This window comes from Parasteatoda tepidariorum, chromosome 7 (genome assembly GCF_982258835.1).
Source record: "Parasteatoda tepidariorum strain Cologne lab strain chromosome 7, Ptep-v5.0, whole genome shotgun sequence".
NCBI classification, from domain to species: domain Eukaryota; kingdom Metazoa; phylum Arthropoda; class Arachnida; order Araneae; family Theridiidae; genus Parasteatoda; species Parasteatoda tepidariorum.
The window spans coordinates 25,621,124-25,647,037 of record NC_141761.1 but is presented as its reverse complement, the minus strand read 5'-3'; the positions used below and the strand labels follow the sequence as shown (position 1 = coordinate 25,647,037).

The 25,914-nt window shown below is 26.5% G+C and overlaps 2 protein-coding genes across 14 annotated transcripts in view; one reads left to right on the top strand and one right to left on the bottom strand.

Moving 5' to 3' along the window:
• The first annotated feature begins 762 nt into the window (after nt 1-762).
• Nucleotides 763-25,191, top strand: LOC107437590 (metalloendopeptidase OMA1, mitochondrial). 2 transcript variants are annotated; one of them, XM_087167521.1, is made up of 10 exons: nt 763-1,388; nt 4,692-4,780; nt 4,858-4,997; nt 6,950-7,123; nt 10,131-10,238; nt 14,155-14,283; nt 14,409-14,483; nt 17,112-17,261; nt 20,896-21,039; nt 25,086-25,191. In XM_087167521.1, the coding sequence occupies exons 1-9, from the start codon at nt 1,057-1,059 to the stop codon at nt 21,037-21,039; spliced, it is 1,341 nt and encodes a 446-aa protein (XP_087023647.1). In that variant the 5' UTR covers nt 763-1,056; the 3' UTR covers nt 25,086-25,191. The 2 variants fall into 2 exon arrangements, with proteins under 2 accessions (XP_087023647.1, XP_042901801.2); XM_043045867.3 differs by lacking the exon at nt 25,086-25,191 and having other exon boundaries at nt 20,896-21,130.
• LOC107437589 (uncharacterized) overlaps nt 22,575-25,914 on the bottom strand; it is a 236,234-nt gene continuing 232,894 nt past the window's right edge. For all 12 annotated transcript variants that reach the window (XM_087167509.1, XM_087167508.1, XM_087167510.1 and 9 more), the window contains one exon: nt 22,575-23,075. The gene's annotated coding sequence lies outside the window, so the exon portion shown is untranslated. The remainder of the gene's footprint in view (nt 23,076-25,914) is intronic.

Below are 25,914 nucleotides of genomic sequence, written 5' to 3'. Positions count from 1 at the left end.
GCAGTCCCAACAATTCTCTACAAAAACAAATAACTATTAATATATTATGTTCAAATGCTAGATGTATTATAAAAAGCTGTATCGCAAAACATATTTTCATATATTTTAATGGTATACCATTAATTCCTCTGTCACTTTATGTAGTGTATAATTATTATTATAAAAACAGTTGAATTTAAATTATAATTATGAAATATTATTATTAAAAAATATTTTTCAACCAGACAATTAAGTTTAATATAATTTATTTAAATAACCGTAATAGCTATCGCCCCTAAAACTGTCTCAAAAAATTTATAAATTAAAAGAAAAATAATAATTTCGAAAATTTTGGTACCCTTTGAAATAAATGATAAATAAAAAATAGATATACTTCACCAGAAAAAAAAGTAGGAAAAGACACCTTTATTTGTACTTTAGTAAAAACTTTATTTAAATTATTAATTAAAATATAAATGAGTCGAAAGAAACAATTAATATATTTAAATAAATCCAATATAATGTTAATAAATAATTAGTTTTTAAAAATTCTATGAAAAATTTTATACGCTTTAAGGAAAAAAGAAATAATGTTCTTTTATTTTTAAATTTTTTGTTGTTGGTGAAACAATGACAACCCATCAAACAATGACAACCCATTACCAATTTCACATACACAGGTAGAAAAGCATAACTTATAGCTATTATACCGATGAATTAGTTTCTGTAAAGTGGCGCTGTTGTCAACGTCGGCGCGATAGCTCTGAGGCTATCTTACCGATAGTCGGTGTAATAGACACTGCCAAAACAAAACAAATCAGGGAAACCGCGGAATTTGTGATGGAAATGTACTCTTAAGTACAAAAAGTCTCGTAATTTAGAGTCATAATTCTCCTATTATTTTAATATTTGTATTATACTATATTTAAAATTGTAACCTTTTAGAAACTCTTGTGAGATTTAAAAAACTTTTCTCATCTAAGGGTTAATTGCAGACGAGAGTTGTTAAGGGTTTGTTCAATAAATAATGTTAAAGAATAAATTCTTTTAAACATCTTCGTTTTTTAACATTTGGAGATGTATTGTGTGAAAGGAGCTTTTAATGTACTTTCGAAACGGCCGGTAGCTACTATAAATAAAATTTCTCTTTTGAATAACAGTGCTATCAAAACATCACATTATAATGTACTATTTTCGTCTTTTAATCACAATAAATTATGCAACTTAAAGTATGACCTGAAAAATTTCTCGCAAATTGAGTTTCATTCAAGAAATAGAAATTTTAAAAGTCATTTTTCCAGAATAGTTTTATATCGTTCTTTTAAAACATCTGAACCTAGAAAAATCCATCCAATATTTTGGTTTGTCTTCAAGCCATTTCTTAAGTTGACTGCTATTCTTACTGGAAGGTTTGTTAATTTGTATACTTACCTTTTATTTGTTGAATATTAAATAATAAATATGGGGATATTTCTGTATCGTAATCTGTTGAGCCAGCTACAATCGCCAAGGTGCCAAATAGATTTTAAACTTGCAAATTTTTTTAAAGAACGCATGCAGATGTTTGCCTGGGGGTGGCTACGAGTTATACATTTTGAATTGGTATCCTTCTGTGTTTTTTTTTTTTTAATTTTTTTTTTAGTTTCTCGTTGGCCGATGCCCGGAAGTTGGCAAGACTTGGCGTTTATGCTGCCACAGATCAGGCTGTGGAAATCTCCCCATAAATATTTTATTAAGTCTTTAAATGAAAAATAAACCTGGAGATATTTCATTATTGGATCTTAATATCACCAACTGTAAGGTAATAATCGTTGTGCTTGAAGAGGAAAGATTTCTCTATTGTTATCTACTCCAAAATGATCGCCAGGTCCAGCAAACTTCTTTTCAGTGGCTGTGAGAAACTGAAAAAAACACCACAATATAGGGGACCAACTCAAAAGGTATAACTTGTAGCTCTATGATTTTTTACTTCATTTTTTAAAAAATTACGAGATAAAAGTAGATTTGGTGACTGTAATCGTTGCTAGAAATCAAGATACAGAAATATCTCCTACAAGTACAACATCTGGGAAGATCACTAGGCTTCAGGCCTGGAACCTCCTTGTTGTTTCTCCTTTTCTCAGATGTATTGGAATGTGATAGATACAATATTTACCCTCTCAATTTCACATTTAGATTGTCAAAAATAGCTTTTAGAATTTTCATAATGTTTGCTATTAGACCTATGTTTAATACAGTTCTATACTTTTTCTTAACATAAAACTTTTTAATCAGTTTTAAAGTACAAACAAAATCTTAGAAAATCTTATGATAATCAACGTGCTAATGATGAAAGCATAAAGCCATAGGTAAGAGTTCTGCTATCCAACACCTGCAGCCCATTTCAATCACTAATATTGAAGTGTTACGTCTTGTTATTAGTAATTGCGATAATATATATACATAATAATAGCTTTTTCGTAGGTGAGTTTTACCTTTCAAGTTTATTCCATTTTGAGTTGTTCTTTTCCCCACCCTAGTAATTCACTCGCTATTGTTTGTCACCGAAACTTGATTACCATTTTGGGGCAGGATGATAAATAGGAACTGAGGATGCAGAATATATCTGATCATAGGGACAAGACACGGGGATATTCAAGCAGCCCAATAGAAATATTTTGTTTAAGTTGGGCGGAAAATCCTACTAAGTTTTTCATTACATATATATTCATTAAAAAAAACACATTTAAAAAATTAATTCTCATTAAAAAGAATAGAATGAAAAATTCCAGAAAAAATTCTTACAAGAAAGAGAATTGCCTTGATGGATAAAATTAAAAGAATATTTTCTGTTATGTTAAAAGAAAAGGATTTTTCTGTTATGTTAAATATAATAAAAATAATTATAGGCCAATTTTATTATTTAGTAGTTAGAATTCTTTAAATTCACGAGTGGGACCATAAATTTAACTTTATAAATTATTGCTATTATTTCAATATATTTTGATTTCTATTATTTTTTTAACACATTTGCTAGTTGATTCAAAAATCGAAGAAAATCAAATGAATTTTTTTCATTGTTAACGAAAAAATTAAACAATATACAAACTTTATACATTCTAAAATTATTTTGAAAAGTTGTTTTAACTAAATTAAAAAAAATAAGTACTGTAATTTTGAAGAAAATATCAAACCAAAAAACTGCGTCCTGTTAAAATATTTAGCTCTGAAAAGTTTCTGTTCCCCTGTGGAAGTCGTGTGAGCTTTATAGTCATACAATAATTTAAACTTTAAAACAATAACTGTAACTACAGTCGAACCCCGCTATAGTGAACCTGGGATATAGTGAACACTCGGATGTAGTGAACTTTTTTAGCGGTCCCATCCTTTTTCCTATTTAAATAATGTTATTTTTAGCGCTTATAGTGAACAGCTTAGAACTTGGAAACTAGGTTATAGTGGACTTAAATTTCATTTCTTTAAATATCTTTTTCAGTCCTCCATCTTTAAACTTGTAGGTGTTGGGACTGAAAATGAATGCATTCCTATAAAATGCGTCATATTACTCTCCTTTATGCTTATCACTTCTAACTATACTGTAATAAATGTCAAACAGATCATTTATCTTATACTCCCCCCTCCCTGACAAGCCTCGCAATATCTCTTTTCCCCAAGCTTGCTCTACAACTAGTTAACTTGGCCACCTGCTGAATTTTTGGAATTTTCTTATCTGTTCAAACCATATTCTTTACAAATCACCCCTTGACAATCAAAAAGGGGAACAATTTAACTCATTCTACAGCTGCTCTCTTCATATTCTTACATTATCTATTTGAGACAAGATTTTTATTTCAAAAGCAGGGAAAATGGCAAATTCGCTAAAGAGAACAGCGTTTTCAATAGAGGACAAAGTTAAAATTGTAAAGCGTATTGATGATGGAGCCAATCAATCGACACTGTGTAAGGAATTTTGCTTGTCAAAATCTACAGTTTCAAACATTTGGAAAAATCGAAGTGCAATTCTTGCGGCATACGACAAAAACATGGTTTCATCGAAAAAACTGCGTGGAGCTCAAAGAGAAAACGTAGGAGATGCTTTGTTAAGATGGTTCGAAATCTTGTTCAAAATGTAAAAATCTTGCATTCTTTGCACATTGTAGATAAGAAAGTTGATGAACTCAATTTAAAATCAAATTGTGTTCAATCAAAAATCACAAATGTTTTTCATAAAAAGTGAAAATAAAACTAATATTTAGTGACGTAATTACTTTTTCCATCAATTTTTGCTTTATCATCTGTTAATTAGTTAATAATTTTTTAAATAACTTATGCAAAATTGCAAAGCCAATTTTCAATCATTCAACTGTCTTATGCAAAAAATATTCTTCAAAAAATTTGGATATAGTGAACCATCGGTTATAGTGGACACATTACTGAGTCCGCAGACGGTTCACTATAACGGGGTTCGACTGTATAATGTAACTTTTTTTAAATTAGCAATGTTGCTTCAATTCTATAAACAACTTTCCTTAGAGCTGAGGCAGAAATACTCGAAATAAGGGTGATCCTCATTTGATCAATATACACAGTGTTGGTTAATTCTAGTAAACCCATTTTGGATAATAAGCATTGAAATAAAATTAGTGAGATTATTGATTTTCTTTCTAAACTAGAAGTTGAGTTAGTTATAAATTTTTTTACTGCCTATTTTGATGACATGTAATTTTTTTCAGAGGTTTTAGAAAATGGTGGCGAGATCTGCCTAAAGACAAAAAGAGACATTTTATCGATGTAATGATTATCAATAAGAAGAAAATTGCTGGTATGCTTCTATTGTAAACTGATAAATATGTTATCTATTCCATTATGAGTAGTATTAAAACTTATTTTCTCTTTCAGCCTCAGTGTTAGTTTTTGTTTTATTATCATTGGGATTTTATATCAGCCATATTGAAGAAACTCCTATTACTAAACGAAAACGTTTCATGGCATTTAGTACAAAACAATTAGCAGAAATAAATGCCTTTGAATTAAAACAGGTACTTATTTTTATTTCTATAATTTTCAAATTTCTTGTATAATTTTTGAAATTTTTATGACAAATGCATATTCTATGAAAAGGTAAAATTTAAACAAATGACAATTTTGAGATATTTTATGTACAATTTTTATAACTGTTCTGGCTTGAAAAATATTGAAATTTATATATGCCCTTCCAGGTATGTTATAAAATACTATAATGTGAATGAAACTTTTAGGTACCTAAACATATGTTTTTCAATTACATATTTATGAAAACATATAAATATATCTATTTGTAATTTGTACAAAAATGATAATATGTATATTAAAGCTTATAAGTATAAATTTGAGGTATTAAATTTTAACAAAGATGTTTCAAGCACAAATAATCATTTATAACTTTGTTTTGCTTTGATCATTAGTTGTTTAGTTTGAATAAGCATTGATAGAGTGCATTGTCATTAACAAAAAAGAACTGTTATTATCTGAAGCAAGTACATGCTTTTTATTATTTATTAAATTATTTATTGTTTTTCTGTTTAGAGATTTCAGTAAACTTTTCTCAGTAAAAATAAGCCTACAAAAATTTTAAAAAATTAATAAGCTTTGTTTTGTAAATGCTTATTTATACAATAAAATTCAGTATGGGAAAACATAATTGATGTTCTTTTTCCCCTTTAGCACAATTTATCTGTTTCATCTTTCATCACAGAGAATTGTACCAAAATGAGTAAAGTAAATATGTGTCTACTAAGAATTTAACAAGAATGGCATGTTCGGCAATTTAATTTTTGAACCCTTATATTTATTCATATTTATATATATTTATTCAATGAATATATATATATATGCTAGTGTGCAAAAGGTTTTAGTCAGCACACGAATTATCTATAAAAAACAAAATATCCTTTTACAATGAATAAATTCATTGATAACATGTTTAAAAGCAATATTTGAATGTATTGCTAATAAGAATAACACATTAACACTACATACAAATACAGTACAGAACCCGTTATCCGGAAATCAGAAAACCGGAAAACCAAAAAACCGGAACAAAATTCGATAAATTTTCTCGCCATTTTTTAAAAAAATTTTTTTTTTCTTCATAAGGTTTTACGATTTTTCTTTCTTTTTTTAACGATGTTTACCTTACCATCATTTTGGAAATGATCATTAGTGTATTACTTCATCGTTTTTTCTTATTTTTAAGATTATTTCCAAATTTTTTTTTTTTTAGTTGGGTTTAACAATAAAAAAAACGGCTTTTTGTAGCGATTCAGAAAACCGGAAAAATCAGTTATCCGGAAAGCGATGGTCCCGACCATTCCGGATAATCGGTTCCCTACTGTACGATTTTTTTTAAAAATGACTTTTTACTGTTTTTCAGTTTTAAATACTTTAATGTTTAGAAGTGTGTTTTGGTTCATTATTTTGTAGAGAGACAAACCTTTTGCACACTGAAAATTGTTAAGATTAGACACTAAAGATTGGTTATGACTCATCCCGGGGACATAAAATTTTCTTCCACAAAATTAATGAAATAGCTAGCTTGCAGATTTCTGGACAAAATTAAAGTAAACTTTAAAAAACAATTACTTTGTTTTAATAGAAGAAGGAAAAATAAAGTAGTCATTAAATGTATTTTTTACAAAATGTATGAAAAATCAAAATATTCAAAATTCTACCCATTCTTTTAGTTTTAATATCCCATCCCCCAAACCATATTTTTTATTTAAAAAAAATTGCAAATATATTTTTGGATTTCAAAGTATAAGCAATATTTTAAAAAAAAATTTCCCTAACATGGCATTAAAAAATAAATTCAGATTTTCTTTTCTAATAAATATTGATTTTCTTCTACTAAATGAATATTATATAATATTTTAAATCCTTCATATTTCAGAAATGTAATATTTTCTATGTGCGCGGAACAGTAATTTTTTGACTGAATTTTTTTTTTTTGTAGTTAATGGAAAATCTTGGTCCTCAAATTATTCCTTCCTCTCACCCAGCCACTTTAAGAGTAATAAGAATCGTCAATAGAATTTTGCAAGCCAACCAAGACATCCAAGAAATACATGGAAAGCAATGGGGTGTGTCTATCATTGATAGTCCAATAGAAAATGCTTTTGTATTGCCTGTAAGTTAAAACTATATACATCTTTGATAAATTTTTAGCCCATTGAAGCTTTCAAATACATTATTCAGCCTGTCATTCAGAATTTTCATTAAAACAATGCTAATTTTAATATTTTGACAAATTTATGTGGTTTTAGATAAGACTTAAAAATGAAATCCTTCATCATTGTAAAGTGCCTTTTTTTAAAAAGGTTATTGAGTATTAAGTGGTTTTCTTCAAGTTCTAATAATATTCTTATTTTTGGTATCCTAGCAAAGAATTTTTCTTCTTATTATTATTATTTATATCTCATGATCAATATGTGTATAATTTTTAAAATATGTGTATAATTTTTGTTCTTCTTATTAGCTTCATTGACTTTCCTGCAACTTGAAGCCTCATTTATTTGGACTTTCTATTGCATGCCTAACTCTTCCAAATCTGATAACATTTCATCATTTAAAAAATGTTGTGTTTTAATTCTGTTAAGTTATTATGTATTGTTTTATTTAACTAAGGTCTCAAGATATTAATCTCATTTTCTCAACAAAAAAAAAAAATCAATAATTTTTTGAGTAGTCAAATATAATGTTTTTTAAACTGCATAATCAGGGTTGGCAAGTTTTTGACCATGGTTTTACCGTCATGTCAAAAACCCTTCTGTCAAAAACGTACAAAACTGTCAAAAACCCATAGTTTTGATAAAACGGTATTTTAATTGGAGTTTAACTGCTTATGATTCAAAATTAATTCATTTTTGGGCAATAAAATTAGAAAAAAAGTTGTTAAAAGATATTTAAGAACAGATTTTTGCATTTTCCCAACATGACTATATCAAATCATATTATTTGAAGCAAAATATTAGGATACTAAAAAAAAATTTCAACATTTCCAAGCATCATTTTTTTTGGCATATTACATTACTGAAGAATGCAATGTCATTCCTGACTTAGAGTTTGTTAGTAGTTACAAGTTTTGAAAGATTTGTTTAGCTTATTTCTAATATTTAAGAAATGCCAAATTTTAAATTCTTCTTTTTAGTTCTTGAATTTATAAATAGTTCCAAGTTTTTTTGTTTGTTTGTTTATTTCTAACAATTAAGAAGTGCAAAATTTTGAATCCTTTGCAAATCAAGCTGTAATGATAAAAGTTAAGTATCAATAGTTTCAATAAGTATGTTACGATATTTCTGTATGAATGTATATCCTTCTATAAGAATACCTGTATATAGTTGCAAAATCAATAGCAATCATTTACAACATTCATTTATAAAGGCTATTAAGTGAAAATAATATATTGTCCGCTATATGCCATAAATGAAAGAAAACAGTATGTTTTTACCGGTAAAAACACGGTTTTTACCACTGTCATGTCAAAAATCAGTTTTTGACGACAAAAACCCAAAACTGTGCATAATTATAAATGGCAAAATTCAAAATTTTATGATATCATTTAAATAGTTTACAAGTAATACAAATTCGAGAAAGTTGTAATTTTAATTTTTGTATTTTTAAATTTCATATTTTTGTATCGCATTTCCTATTTTTGTTTTTTAAAATTTTGTTTGATTAATAAAATTTTATTTATTTTTAAAATTCTTGCAACCCAAAGTCTTATTTATTTGGGCTTTATATTGCATGCCAAGTATTTACTCCTCCAAATGAGATAAAAAATAATTCTCAAACTTGATGCGACATTAATTTTCGTTATCATGTTTTAATTTGTATTTGATTTGAAACCTGTAATTATTATTAAATATAAATTTTTTTAAAAGAAGCTTTCAAGAAATTTATCTCTTTTTCTTTAAAAAAAAAATGTCTTTTTTCTTTAAAACCAATAATTTTTTGTGTTGTCCAGTATAAAAAGTCTCATTTCATTTTAAATGAAAAAATCCAAAATTTTATGATATTATTTAAATAGTGTCTGAGCAATTAAAATTCAAAAAACATTTTATTTTTAATTTTTCAAGGATTATTCAGACTCTTATTTTGGATTTACTAATTTATTATTACATAATTTAAAACTAAATAAAATTTATATACTGTTGCACTCTAAAAATTTTCAATCATATATTGATAAAAAATGTTAAATGATAAAAAAAAAATTTACAAGGTAAAATAATTGCAATTATTATTGGATAAACAAGTAAAAAAATTAAGCTAAATTGTTCTAGAGAAATGCGCCTTAATTATAATTAACACATAGGGACTTTCAAATGTTCTTCTGAATGAATTCTTGTGTTGTTCGAGAATATATTTTTTTAAATAAAAATTAAAGACTATTTTCTTGCAGTGAATAATTTATTTTTCAAATTATATATTGCATTTAAGTAATCTCACAAGTCATTATTCGCCAGTTTGCATCAGTTAATACCTTTATTATGTCTTCATAAGTTTCAACTGGCCTTCCAGAACATGGAAAATTTTCAACATTAAAATTTCTGTATCGAAATTTCGCCGACTGGTTTCGGCATTGACATACTTTAGATACATCTTCTCGTCTGATAATATTTTTCTTGTTTGAAAAGTATCTTTATCTTTTTGTAAGAAAGGAGTAATGTATGCCGGAAATGATATGTTTTTCTTTCCGTATTTGAAAGGGCAACAACCAAAAGCTACTGCATAGAATCACTCAAACTTTTCACAAGCAAGCTTTTGTATATAAACTATCAAAATATATATTGGTTTTTTCAGCTTAAGTGTGAAGTTGACAGGTTAGGAAAAATTTAATTAAGTTCTGTTGAGGAAATTACAAAATTGTTACCCAATATTAGGATTATATTTTTCTCATTGTGGCTATATTTTAAGGATCAAAAATCTAATCCCATCAATAAAAGGTATATTTATTCAAAGAAAACTATCTCTGAAAATCCATTAAAAAATCGTGCAAACAATTCTAGAGAAATCAATGATACAAAAGTGATTGAAAGTTCAGAAGAAAAATTACAAATTCTTTTCAAAATAAAATTTTTGTTATCTGAGTTGTAGAGAATCCTATTTCTTTTTAACAATTAAATATTTTCCCTCAGATTGGACATGTCTTTGTGTTTACTGGTATGCTGAAACTATGCACTAATGATGATCAACTTGGAGGAATATTGGCTCATGAAATCGCACATTGTCTACAAAATCATGGAGTATTCTTTAGCTTTTATTTATTTTTTTATAGATAAAATAAGTAATTTTATGAAATCTATTGTATAATCAATTTCTCTTAATGGATTTAAAGCTGGGAGTTTAAATAATTTAAGTTAAATCTTTCCAGGCAAGGCTCATTGATTAAAAAAGAAAAAAAAAAGAAAAACGTCAATCTAAGTCAATTAATCTTTTTTGACGAAATAAATCATGAATTTAAACATTTACTTAGCATTTAAGTATGTGCTTGTTTAAAGTTTTTTACTTATTATTATTACTTATTAAATTTATTTTGAGTTATATTTATTGCTATGTTAGTAAGTTTCAATTAACGAAATAACTTTATTACTTGTGGTATAACTTTTCAAATGACATTAGATCTCATGTTATTCAGCGTGTTCGATTTAATTTTTTATTTTTTGCAAATTATGCCAACTATATACAGTCAATTCGCTATACGATAACTAGAATATTACTATAACTCGATTTTTTTTATGAGGTCCCGACCCTTTTATCTTCAATTTCATGTTAATTATTCTTGATTACTCGAATTTTACTCCCTTTAAATCGATTTTTTTGGATCTTTTAAAGCAAGAAAAAAAAACCTTGGAGCTGATATCTTGCCCCTTTCTTTGCAAAACACACACAATGTCTTTCACACTCTTCATGGAGAAGCTAAAGCTGTCCCTCTTGAAGTATGTGAACAGAGGTTAAATGAAACGTTACCAAATTTACTTCAAGGATACAGTGAAAATGTTTTCAATATTGATGAAATGGGTTTATTTTTTAAATGTCTTCCAAATAAGACTATGATGTTTAAGGATGAAAACTGCTCAGGGGGGCAAAATGTGCAAGGAACGTTTGACTGTCCTAGTTGAACGAAATGCGTCTACGACAGAGAAATTGCCCTTACTTGTTATCGGTAAATACCGAAATCCCCGATGTTTCAAGAATGTAAAAACGTATCCTTTGGATTGCAAATTTAACAAAAAGTTTTGGATGACATCAGTTTTATTTGAAGACTATGTAAGAGAATTGGATCGGAAATTCTTCGCGAAAAAAAAGAAAAGTGATTCTCTTAATGGATAAATGCACAGCGCATAGTGATCTACCTAATTTGAAAGCCGTAAACTTGCAGTTTCTCCCGCCAAACACAACAGCAAAGTTGCAGCCGATGGACCAGGGTATCATAAAGTGCTTCAAACAGTCTTATCGTAAATGGCTTGTCAGAAAAATGATCTTAAATATTGTAAGCATTTAGAAGATTTGTAATTAATAAGCATTAATTAAATAATCCGACAATATTTTGAAAGTCCAAAACCGAAACTAACGGTAAGTCGAACTTCCGATGTGTCAAAGTTTTTCGTCAGTCCTATCAGATTCGAGTTATCGCGAATTCACTGTATATATCTTTGTGTGTGTAAAAATACACATCCGTACACAACAGCAATGCAACCAGCTCAAACTCTGAACAGACACTTTAAAACTCTTCTCATATTTAATTTTCTAACAAAGTTTTTTGTTTTAATCATATTTATATTCTCTTAATTTTACCTCGATATACCAAAGACCAATCTCTATGTATGTATATATCAAAAAGATTTCGTGAAGGAGAAGAAAAAAATTATAAAAATATGTTTTTAAAAAATCTTAACAATTTTTAATAAAAATAATTTAAAAAAATTGGAAAATGAAACAAAATTAGGAAAAGATGTAATCTTATCAACTCACAGGATTATTAAAAAAAAATAGTTCTTTCTAATATTGTATTGATACATTAATAATATGTTGTATTGATACATTTTGCTTTGGCTGTAATACAATATTAGAAAGCACTATTTTTTTCAGTTATAATTGTGTGCGCTGACGACAAGATTATATCGTTTCTTAATTTTATTTCATTTTCCAATTTTATTTCATTTTACTATTTTTTAATTTGTGAATATTTTTTAAAAAGATTAAATATTTTTTTTCCATCTCCTTTGGGAAATCTTTATATATTTTTCCTTGTTTTCTCTATAGTTTTGACTTATTTTATGAGTTATATGTACTTGCAAGCTTACGCACAATAGGAAAAAAACTTATTATATTTCTTAATTTTCTTCATTATTTTCTTTTTTCCTTTTTGTCTTGCTTCAAAATTTCATTCACTTCAAAAATATACAAATTAAAACTAGCAGTCAACATGTCTCAAACGTTCAAAAATTAACTCCTATTTTTGAATGAGACATGAAGGAGAAGAAACAAAGGTAGTTTGAATTATAAAATGTAGAGTTACCGTTGAAAAAAGAAAGGTGAGAAACAAAACTAGAGACACTATAGCAGTTGAGAAAGAAAAAAGATGAAAAGCAAAACAAGAAAAAACTCATTGACTGAAAAAGGCAAAAAAAAGTAAAATTCACTTCTATGCACTATGGAAAGATAGTGAGGAACTAATATCAATAAAAGAATCAGCATTCATAAGAAGAAAACAAGTTTCGACAGTATCAAGATGAGCTGATGTGATGGGCGGGAATAATTTTAGCTTTTTTAAAATTTAATTTATGTGCAAGATTCCACCAATGTACAGCAATTGATGAGCTCTCACATTCTTGATAATGGATATATCTTTCGTGTTTCTTAAATCTGAATAAATATTATAGCTCATTTAGTTTCTCCAATGAAGTCAGAGAAACTAGACGTGCTTTAAAATTCATTTCAATAATTTGTCGATAACTGTCTGTAATTTGGAGTTTAATTTCAGTTTTAATTGGAGCTTTTCTACTTCCTAGTTCTTTTGTTGTTCCATTATTGGTAAATCTTGTACTTCTTATTTTGGTGTCTCAGAGATTCAGAGATTTTTGAGTTATTGCACAAATAATGAGTGGATACACTGCCATTATACAAGTTTCACATTTTATCTTTTGATGTAGTGAGTATATAAGTTATTGCTTCAGTTTGTTGTTCACAGTCATTTTGTTTTGTCAAAAAGGCTTTTTTTCTAATAACCATATTACGCTATTTGGTGACCAATATGTTTACACTTATAACAAAAGATTTTAAAATATTCTTTCTCTTTTTTATTTCTTTGACACTAAATTTTTTTTAGCTTCATTATTTCTATCATTTGATAGTTTTTTTCTAAAATGATTTTCTTTGAATATATCAAAGCCATAATTCTGCATTTTATCCTCTCACTGTGTATCTGCTTCTTCAGCTATTTTAATTCATAGTATTCCCGGTTTTGGAAGTTCATTTCTTAATTCCATCGTACGTATAAAATATTCAAATTTCTTTTAACCAGTATTAAAAATTTTCCCAGTATTCCAAGTAAGTTAAGTGAGAAAAGAAACTCTTGTAGGATTATATATTATAAATCATATGTGCTGGGCTCATTCTGGTTTCATCTAACTGATTAAGTGAAAGACGTGTGCTGTAAAATGAATACAAGTATTTCTGTAATCCCAGAAAGCTGATTAACTGCTTTCTTAAACTAGTTTCAAAAGGATTTATTTATCATTTACTCTTGTTAGTCTTTGTTGAATAGAAGTATAGGAGGTATGGTTCACCCTAACTTTTTTTATAATTACACATTTATTTGGTAGATTAATATCAAATTGCAGCATAGTATGAAGTAGAATTGCATGATGTTTTGCTCAATCTGCCATTTGTAAGTAAGTTTAAACTTAGGTTGATTGAAAATTCTTCATTGCAAATTTTGTTAATGCTATACATTTTCTCATTTCTGTATAGTGTCCTAACATTTTGTGTTTACCTATGGTTTTCCTTACTTTTTAATGTTCTTGCAAATTCTTTTCACTTTGTAAGAATTCTTCTTTGAATTAATGGCTTTTAATGTTTATTTTTAATGAATTAACATTGATATACTTAAAAAAGAAGTATTTAATTATTACATTATTATTTTGCCTGTCTTTATAGGCCGAAAATATTAGCTTTACTCATCTGTTAGACATGGTTTCTATTTTTATCATCGCTGCTATTTGGGCTGTGCTACCAAGTGACATAATTTCTTTCCTATCTCATTGGGTGTATCAGAAATCACTTGAGGTAAGTATGTCCATTGCTCTATTGCTTTTCCCATTATTTTAGAAAATTATTTTAAATTTTGAATGGTCTGTTATTATTCTTTTATTTTTGCATCGATTAAATTTAATTTGTTTATTTTGTTTCAGATTTTATTACAGCTTCCTTACAACAGAAAAATCGAAACCGAAGCTGACACTGTTGGATTGCAGCTTGCTGCAAAAGTTGGTATATTTCAGACTGGACAAATAATAAAATGTTTCTTTAATAATATTATATATCAAAGATATTTAAAAAAACAATTGATGCATTGTTAGCTAAGATTTAAATCTACTCTCACTAATAATATACTTTAATAACTAATAATAATACTCCTCTCTGCTTATTATTAAATCTTAACTTTTTCTCTCTCTGTCTTTGATTAGTTTAAGTTATGTATTTATTTTGTTATCATCATGGTATTATTTTCAGAATGCTCTTTTTTTAAATGGAAATTTGTAGGGTATAAATGTCTATTTTCTATGCACATGACTATGATTTTTGCATATTATTCTTGAATTACAATTTTTCAATGAAGAATCTGTTTAAGTTAGAGTCAAATGTGTTATGTTCAAAAATAAAATTAAAATAAAATCAAAGCTCATTAGCTTTGACAATCTGAACTTTTTAAGAATGTGGAATTTAAATTTCAATTAGCAAAGACATTATTATTATATTTTGTGTACATATTTCTTGCATTAAAATTTTATGATAATCTTTCATATCATGGAATGTTGAGTGTCATAAATAGTAACCTAGTTCTAAAGATATTTAAATTATATTTTCAAAATAAAAACATGTGCCTTTTTAAAAATTTTTTTATTTAAATTCAAAATGCATTTATATGTTTTTTTATATTTTAATATTATACTTGACATTTATACAGTGTTACCTTTTTTCCTGCATTTTTTAATTTGAAAATTGGAAAATATTGTGAATTTATAATTTTTTTAAATATTTACTTCTATGACATTAACAGGCACAATCTCCCATACACAAGGAAAGAGCTATTTGTTACTAAACTATTTGTTACGTAATTTTAAAATCTAGCTATCACATCAATATATATACATATATATTTCTTTTTTGAACAATGGTGAAATACTACCCTTTAAAGTGAAAGAAAATAGTATATTTTAGAAATTAGTTCAAGCTGTTAAGTATAGCTGTTAATTAAAAATGTAGTTTTAGAAAAATGTTTCATTAAACAAAATTACATTTTGCTGATTTTATTGCATACCTGAAATAGCTATGATCTGTGTGTCACTGTTTTTCTAACAATCCTTTAAAATGAAATATGTACATATAAATATTCTTTTAGTTGCTTTCATGGATGCATGCTTTATACTTAAATGCTATAAGATGCTATATAGGATTAAAAAAAACATTAGCCAATTTTCATTTAAATAGACTGGCTTCTGAAAATAAAAATTATATCCTTTATTGTTTTTTTCCTTACTTGCTTTTTCTCACGTTTATATTAATTCATTCTACTGATGACTATTTAGTAAAACATGTAACTTTAAAATTTGTTATGATTCTTTAAAAAAAAAGAAAAAAGCAGATATTTATACGAGTAGCAAATGCCGTCACCTATAAGTTAAAAAGCATATTTGATACTCCTTCACGTAATGCATTATGATTTAAATTAGCATTATGGTTTAAACAATGTTTTTTTTTTGTCTTTAAATTGCTGAAATTTGAAATAGAATATCTTTAAATAAAACTTTGGTAGTGTGCTAATGTCAATTGGAAATTTTTTTTTGTTAATCTTTAAACTGATTTCAACCACAAAGTAACTATCAAACCATTTGAATTTGTTGCTGTGGGCAATACATATTAAATAAATGCCGCAACTATTAAACAACCGATGCACTAATATATGCTTCAATGTAATAAAATCTATTTAACATGTATTTTAGCATACTGAGTAGGAAAAATTTGATTTTTAGTCCTTGAAAGCCATTGAAAATTCCTTGAATTTCTTTTGAAAACTTAATGGGAAACCTGTAATTCTTCTAACTTTGTTCTAAACCACTTGTAAATCCAACATTAGCAACAAAAAAAAAGTTTTTTCACTAATTTTGTAAATCTTTTTTTATTTTTTTATTTACAGGGTAAAATGATAATTTGAGTTGATTTTTTACAAAGTGTATGTATATAAATATGATGATTTTTTTAATTAATTGTTCCAATCAGATTAAAGTTATTCTTCTAAAAGCTATCTAAATAAAAGAGCTGATGATTGAAACTATTCCAAAAATATGAAACTACTGCTCCAAATATCCATTCACTCACTGGAATAAATTAATAACACTATGCACGGATTGATTTTATATTTATTATGTAACATTATAAAACTATCAAAATTTTTGTTTAGGACAATATATCTCTCTCTATATATATAATTTTTTTTTTATAAAAGACCGTGCTTTTTTTAAAAAAAATACATTAAAGTTTTACTCACTCTGCTCATTTTCACTCATTTGCTTATACAGTGTCTACATTAAATTTTTGTTATCTCATGGGATAAACTTCCATTCATGTTATTAACAATATGTATTAGATGATTTTTAAAAGTTTTTAACAGATACTAGTAGTGTTAAATTAAGTGTGTCGATTCTTGAATATTTTGAACCTTTAAAATAATACAGAAATATATACATTGTAGGTAAAATAAATTAATAAGCTATTTATTTTTTTAATTGGTAAATTTTTGCACATTGTTTATTTTTAAATTAACAAATAGTGAAACTTTTATTTACTTTGTGTTATAAATAGAATATTTTATTTATATTTTTTTAACATTGTAGGCTTGCTTTGATGTTCGGGAATGTAGTGCTTTTTGGAGTAAGATGGCCATCTTAAAAAAGACTTTTGGGGATAATCAACAAATAGAGTTTTTATCCACACATCCAAGCCATGAGAAACGTTCAGAGTATCTTGATACTATTATGGACAAAGTATGTTACCTCTTTATTTCACTTTTTAATATGAATTTAGACATTTATATTTAAATAGTCAAAAAAACTTATCGTTTCAGGAGGGAAAATGTATACTTTAAATTTTTTATGCATTTTTTTATTATTTAAAATATAAAATTTTGAATCACGTAAAAAGGGCTCATATTATTCGTCTTGTTTATTATCAATGAAAACAAAAACTTTTTAACTTGTTTTATCTTTTTAGATATCGTTACAAAATTTTATTAAGAAAATTATTTTCTTATTTATACAAAAAAAAATTCCTTTAATATTTAACTCTTAAAAATGGACAGTCAACAGTTACAGTTCATAATCGCATTTAAAGTAGAGATGTATCCCACAATTACCCTGTTTTTCTTTATCTGGTTATAACAGCAAAGGAATTTCGTCTTCGAGTACCACAACTGGTTTTTAGTCCCTATACTCCGATCTGGCCAATTGTTACCAAATAACGCTCATTTATGTTCAGCGCACCCATATCCAGATTTATAGTGACTTTAAAACTATTAATAAAGATAATTGTTGTTTTTGAAATCCATTTATTGTATCAGTTTCTTAATAATCAAGTTGGAATAATTTGGTTCTGGCTCGACATATTTTAGTCCTGCGCAAAATTTTTATTCTTGGTAAAGTGGACAACTATGGTACAAAAGAATAAGTTTGCTAAAACGAGGAGAAAAATATGCAATTTCAGAAATTCTAATGCTGAAAACTATTTTATCTAAATTGATGTGATTGCTTAAATAAATACTAAGTTAGAAATAGTGAATTACATTGTTATTTATATAAAGTTAATAAAATTATGATGAATAAAATTTGAGGATAACTGAAGAAAAATATGTGTATTACTTTCCTACTAAATTTGATGCAATATGTTTTTATTGGTGTTTTTAGACTTATCAATTTATCGAAGTATAATAGACAACAATGGAACTTAAATATATTCTCACAAAAGACACATTGGTTAATATAATTCTATTGCTGATTTAAATGCCATTAAAGACTAATTTCCTAGTAAACCGAAAACCAAGACAGTTTTAACAAAAATTCATAAATGATTTTTTTAAAGCTGGTTTGTGTTTTTAAAACAAAACAAAAAAGAAATTGTTTTACATAACTCAACAAAAAAGCTTATTTGGAAACATTTTATAAGTTGATTAACATTTACATTGAAAAGAATTATGCATAAATCATATTGGGCATTGGTAACTTGTTATAAAATTTAACTAGTGAGCTTGTTTCTTGTGCGGTAGCTCAATAAATTCCATTTTTATCCAGTATGGTTAAAATTATCTTACCGGCTGGTTAATCATTAGTGGTTTTTGTTTTATTCTCTGTGTAGGGCAAAGTTTCAATGAAAGCAAATTTATCCCATGTTTGTTGCTTAATTTGAGAGTTATTTTATTTTTAGGGAATCAAAATTTATAAGGCTGTGGTAATGGAATTGCATCATTAAGGACAGTAAAACCATTATATGAATCTTTTGTTCAAAATGGTATATTATTTTTCACTGAGTATTGAAATTAATAAAGAGTGTATTAAGCTGGATGTCATTGCTTTTGAATTAAGTTTATCATTAATCAGAGGATTAACTATTAAACCCTGAGTTAAAACATTTTTCATTAAAATACCTTCATTAATTAAAATGTTTTTAAGAAATCTGATGTTTAACAAAAGCTACACTGATATGTGCTATCATAAATTTAAGTAAATCAAGTGAAAAATCAATTAATTGAAAAGTTTATTATTAGCAGGTATCTCCATAGCAAAGTTTTACATTATTCATTCATTATACATCAAACAGTTTTCCTTTATTTTTTTAGAAGCTTTTTTATAAAATTTGGTTCAAAATATCTATACATAAAGATATATGTTACGCATTTATATGTGTTTATATACACATAAAAAAATATATGTGTATGCGTGTGCAATAAATTTCCTTCGAGCTATAATCTTGTAAAATATTTGTTCGATAGAAATTTATATGATTTATATATTCTTTTGTAATATAAATGTACGATTTTTATATTGTATTTTGCGTTGTAATATCTGGCTGGGTAATAAATCCAAACGTTACTGTTTACCTACAAGCAGCTAGGTAACAAAATAAAAGTTTCATTGAGTATCCAAACCCGGAAAAAAAAAATTTGGACCCAATACATCCCTTATTTAAGGCATGTTACTTTCTAGCGCTCTACACCAACTCGTGATATTAGATGCCAAAATGTTTTTTTTTATATATATATTTATTTAACAATTGCAATTTCTTAAAAATTATTTTTAAAGTTTTTTTTAGCATGATGAATGGCATGAGCATTTGGTTTTGTAAACTTTGTGATTTGAATGCTTTCTCAATTTCGACAACGTACATTTTAGTACTTTTTCTGCATGTAGAATTTATTCTTTATTAGATCCTTTGCCATCCTTAGATTTAAATTAGAAATTTTTTTAAATTTAGATTTACAAAAATTGGATTTTTTTTTTTTTTTTTTTTTTTTTTTTTTTTTTTGTAGGTGCCATGAACTGAGGCAAAATTATTCTAATCTTTATTTCTTAGCAATATCAATATTTATATATGTGTGTGTGTATATGTATATATATGAACGAATTATTTATTTAATGAGAATTCTAAATGCAAAACCTCTGAGTGTTCCCATTCCTCTTAGAGGCTGTATTTTTATCAGTTGCTGTTGCAAATGACAAAGATTATAAAAATTAATACTGTCTGTCTAAATTTTGGGATAAAAATTAACATGCAGTGAGAGTCAGACTTATTTGTCTTACACCACTCTCATATATTCAAGAGCATGAAAATGGCATTTCATTTGTGTCTTTGCCAACCTAGTAATCCAATAAAGCAGTTGTGAAAATTTTAAGTATGATTAGAATTAAGTTATAAATTCTTTTAATTGATCCAATAACGATTGGGAAATATAAAGGAATACAGGGTGCATCTTAGAAACTGTGCTTAATATATATTTTTAGAATCTTTATAAAAAAATTAAGTAAAAGAATATACAGAGTAAGGGTGATAAATTAATCATGCAAAGAAAAAGAGAAATTATATTGATATCTAGTAAATCTCTACTACGACAAAACTAATACATCAAAACCAGATGGTTTGCTGAAAGAAACAGAGAAATTGAAAAGAAATTATTATAAACAATTAAGTTTCAATTTCTATGTTTTCATCCCTCCTTCCTCAGTATTGATTTGACAAATTTCAGTTACACTTTTTGTTTTATTCTTACTTAAATATTAAAAAAGGATCTCTGATGTAAATTTACTTCACTTTTTACAAGGATTCTAAAAATACAAATAAAGAGTGTTGATTATCTAACAACCCCTAAAATATACCACTTATGGGGCTGAAATGCAATTAAAAATTTCCATATTGTTAAGGGTACCTGGATTTGAATTTGGGAACCACTATTTGAAAATAGAACTTGAACTTGAAACATTTATAGCTAATGATATGAGAAATAAAAAAGTTTCTAAATTGATTCTCTCAATTAATTATATTTCATGTGTTTGGTGTACTCTTGTTTTCTCTAAAATAGTTTTTCTTGTCATTTTATTTCCTTATTAACCAGATTATCAATGATTTCTGCAGGCAATATCACTTCGCAAAGATTCTGGATGCTCAGACTTGAAGTCGAGGGATCCTAGACTTGATGTTGAAGGAGTAAGCAAAGCTCTAGAACTGGCCAGAAGACAATACTTAGAGCGTAATCCAAAACCTGTAATCGTTTATTGAGTATGATTCTGCTATTTAATTTGTTAAAATATTTATGAACTAATCAAAATCTTTTTTTAATTAATACTTATTGTTTTCTGGTTGTACAAAATTTTCTTTCTTTGCATAGTATTTATATAAGTAACACATAGTTGTTAATGGTATAAATAATGTTAATTAATTAATAATAAATAAATTCAATTATGCTTATAAAAAATTACTTGAAAATTTAAGACTTTAGTGAAAGAATGTGCTAAATGACTTGTAGTAAAGTTAAGAAAAACTCTTAAAATGTATAAAGATTTCAGAAAGTAAATCATTAAAAACTACCTTAAATTATTTCTATGTGCAGGTTGTTCCTCAAAATTAATGTTATATTGCTAAAATTTTGTGAACTAGCTTTGCAATGCTGTGAAATTTTTTTATTACTGTTTAGAAAGGAAGTATAGATAATACAATATGTGTATACTTTGTTCCCCTACCTATATAGTAAGGGTATATGGTAAGCGGCCGCTACCTTTATGGTAAGCGGCAAATTAATGTCTAAGTGAAAAAGAAACAAAAATGCTATCAGGGGTCTGACCAGGTCAAATTTTCTACCGTTTAGCGATACCTTCACAAATTCAACTTTAGGAAAAACCGTAGTTTCACAAAATTCTTTTTCTTAAAATTTTATTTTTTTATTCCGTAAGAAAGGATAAATCCATATTTTTGTGTTGATTTTTTTATATAATTTTTAATTTTCACAAATTATGTTTAAATTTTCGCAAAATAGGTACCTCTCAGAAAAACCTCGGCAGACCCCTTTAAATCTGCCAAATCACTATTAAGGCAAGTGAGACTGAAATCATTATAAGGTCACAAATTGTTTGACTTCCAAATAAAACTGATGAGTGCATCTAATAACAGCTTCATGTTTTCAACAGCAATGAAACAGATTTTGATGTTGTTAGTCCCGTGTTCCTCAATTGAGATTCATTAGATTAAAATATCGTTTTAAGTTTTTTCTCACATAAATATTAATTTGCAACTCTTGATATGGCTACATTTGTTACTTCTTTTTTGAAAAGAATTCTTATAATGTAAACCAAGCTTAGCCATTTCAGAGCACCCTGTATTCTTGGATCTTTTATATTTCATTTTAAGCTAGGAAGTATAAGTTAATATTATGTACTTTCAACCACTTAATGTTCTTTGGAGTGGATATTTGAGTTTTTCTTCATATTCTCCTCATTCTTCCACTAAAGCCTTTAATTGTAAATTCGATGTGTCTATATTATTTGCTTGATTTTAAGTAACTTTGCCAATGAAGAATATTAATTGACCTTAACTGGATATTTCCGTGTGAAATTATCTCATCTCCAACATTTTGTGTATATTAAAAATTTACCATTTCAATTTTATAACCATTTATCTACTAGAACTAAAGTATGTTAACTGAGTTGTTGCTGTTTAGTAATTTACATAAATAAGAAATTTCTTTTTATGCTGTGCTATATAACTGTAATGATAATCGAAAAGTCTGATTGTTGATTTTCAAAAGAAATTACACAAAATCAAAACAGTTTACAATATTTATTCATAAAACATGAAATAAAATTTTCATACAAAACTTCAAAATATATTTGTAACAATATTTATGTCATTTTTTAGATATTTTTTCATAAGGCACAAAAATTTCTAAACGTATTATAGCTAAAAAAAAATTTCATCCAAAAATAGCTAACCTACAAAGCGAATTTAAAACAGTTTTCAATCTACAGGAAGCAATAAATTTATCTCTTTTACATAAATAAGACGTGTTTTAATACAAAAATTAACAATAAATAAGTGGGTAAATTTTATATTTATATGAATATCTTGTCAGAATTCAAAAATTAAGTAAAGTCAATTGATATTTTCTGACTCACTATATACATGTGTTTGGAAATATGAAAAAGTACAAAGCTGATTTTCTATCAATTTTGTGATCCCTAGCCAGTTTCATTTTCAAGTTCATCTTCTGGTTTTCTTTTGACTACTGTTGCATATGGCGATTCTTCTTCATCCGAATTTTCCTACAATGAAAAGAAAAAAATTTATGAATTTATTAATCTCAAAAATATAATTTTTTGTTTGTAGTTATAAAATAAAGAGAAACAATTTAACAGATGTCCCAAGAACACCTTTTTTTTAATTATTTATTTTCCCTCTAAGAAATTGGTTATAAATCACATACACTGATATTGTCCCTTCCCCTGAATCTTTTGTTCATTGACTATTCCTATATAATATTTTAATTAGAAAATAAAATTGGGGTAGAGCTGATTTTGTGTGTTCCTCCATTTTAAATTTCATTAACTCGTGTAATCCATATTACTTCCTATAAATTTTTTTTTACCACTCATACTTTGCTCATTTATAACTTTTTTTTAAATTTATTTGATATTCTTTTGTAAACTGAGTTTTAGGAATTCATTCTTAAACACCAGATAAGATTTTAAGCAGTAAGAGATAAATGTATCTCTCTTTAAAGATAAATATAGTTTGCATTGAAAAATATTCAGACAAACTCTGCTGTGATAATTGTTTTCAAAATGCTGATTTTACTTGTGATATTGTGTATAAATTATCTTGCTTAAATAAGGTCGTTTCTGATGTAACTCTTATTCTCCTTTTATTGTTATTAATGCTAAAATAAAATCATTATCAAAATATAAATTTTAAAGGAAAACAAATTAAAAAGGGAAAATTATATTTTAGAATATATTTTTTTTTACACTTAATTTTAAAAGAATTTGAAAATGTCTAGATTTGATTTTCTGTTTGCTTTTAGTGACTTAATTATAGTGAAACACAGTTTATGTGTTTACTATAACTTAAAGTTAAACTATAAAGTTCTGTTTTTAGAAAGTAACATATTTATATCCACAATCGTGTCGTCTTTCAATTTCTGTACTGATATATATTAAACTGTTCTTTAAGAAATGTAAGGCTTGAAAAGTAGTTGTAGTGACAAGTTTTATTCATAAATTACTTGGATTGTGATATAAAAATATTTATTGACAAAAATTATAGAAAATAAATATATTTTTTAAGTGAGTAATTTGAGTAGTTTTTACTTCTAAATAAATTATCAATTTTGATTCACCATCGATCTTTTTAAATATTGTTTTGAAAAAAAATTATTGATTAATACTTAAAGTGTAAGTAAATGGTTCTTTTCCTTTTACCATATGGGAAGTATTTATATTCACTCAGAATATATTTTTTTGTACTTATTGTTTTTGGGACCAATGAATGTTACAAAGCGAAGATAAGAACATTTCAAATGTGTTTAATATTATCTAAATTTATATCTAGCTCGTGTGATAACATTTCATTAAAGTCTTAATCCTTAATAGCATTAAATTTTTTAAAATTTTGTTGGTTGTAAAAGTATATTTTTATTATGTATCCAGATATATTTTTTTTTTCTCAATCGCTTATTTCCATTCGGTAAATTTAACAAATTAGACCATTACCTATTTTAATTCGGTTAATAAAACAGTTAATAGATGTTTTTATATCGAACACAGTATTAAGTGCTTTTTTGAATTTGATTTTACATCACTCATTGCACAATACTGTCTTATTTAATTTGTACATTTTAAAGAATGTTTGAAGTGTTCTTACTTTTACATAATGATTCATTATTAGTAATAAGCAGATTTATTTATTATAGATTTGTTTATTTATCGGACATGTTGCTTTTAATGTGGATATAACATTTTCGTTATAGATTTTGTTTAAACTTTGAAGATAAGCCGTTTCCGAAAAGTCTTAGTACTTTAACAAAGTTATCTATCTGCTAATATTTTTTTTACGAACAAATTTCCTAATGATTTACAGTGGGTCTAACCCATAAGCCTGTTTCTCAACAATGATTTTTCTATCATTATTATTGCAGTTGTAATACTAACATTTATTATTCAAAGTACTCAAATCGGTATAGAGTAGAAATATGTTAAGAAAGATATATTTTTCTTTAGAAAATAGTTATTTTGCTTCTAAGAAAGATAATCCTTTTTTTTTTACCTTGATTATAGTAATTGAAACTCTTATGTTTATCTAGACAACTGTATTTAGCTAGTAAATAATTTACATATAAGCCAGATAGCTATTTTAAAGATTTGTACGTAAGTATGTTTTAGGTATTCTTGAGTTTGTAATCATATTTTCAATACCTATATTTTTGTGATATTTTTATCCTATAATCTTCGACATAAACATGAAAATCATAAACAATTTTGTCATACCTAACATCATAAACTAGCATGTATGATTTTAAACTTTTCTAACAAATTTTTAACTTACATTTTGCTAATAATTATTAAAATTTCGATATTCTAATAAATTAGTTTCTAATTAAGATATAATGCGTCTTTTTTGCATAAATATTAATGAAAATCATGACTAGATGAAAAAGGGGATGACTCAGTGGTTAAATGCTCTAAGCTGTTGTTGTGGTGGCTTGAATCCCACTTAACTTCAGATCAGTGGGTACCAGTTTGTCTGGGTAGTAAAGATGGCCTGTGGGTAATGCTGACCACATTACTACACTCATCCTGTTGGTCTCAAAATTGTAGAGCTCTAATTTCCTGGCTCACAGTAGGCTTTTGCTAGAATACTTTACCTTTTTTTTATTGAAATTAGAAGGTTCTATTAAATAATTTGTTTATTTTGTTAAATACTGTTAGGTAACATATTTTTATAAATATTATGAAAAATCAGTAATAGATGAAAATAATCTAATGTTTTTATTGCATGCAGAAATATCTAAAACATTCTGATCTGATTTTTTGAAATAAGGGAAAGTTATAAGAAATGTAATTCTCGTTATGTTTATGCAAGAAACTAATATAACTTTGTTTGCCA

Bases quoted from the DNA above. Each gene is read 5' to 3' on its own strand.
- LOC107437590 (XM_087167521.1), top strand. From the start codon at position 1,057: ATGTATTGTGTGAAAGGAGCTTTTAATGTACTTTCGAAACGGCCGGTA. The intron at 1,389-4,691 runs GTTTGTTAATTT...AATTTTTTTCAG, and splicing joins ACTGCTATTCTTACTGGAAG to AGGTTTTAGAAAATGGTGGC. The intron at 14,284-14,408 runs GTAAGTATGTCC...ATTTTGTTTCAG, and splicing joins TGTATCAGAAATCACTTGAG to ATTTTATTACAGCTTCCTTA.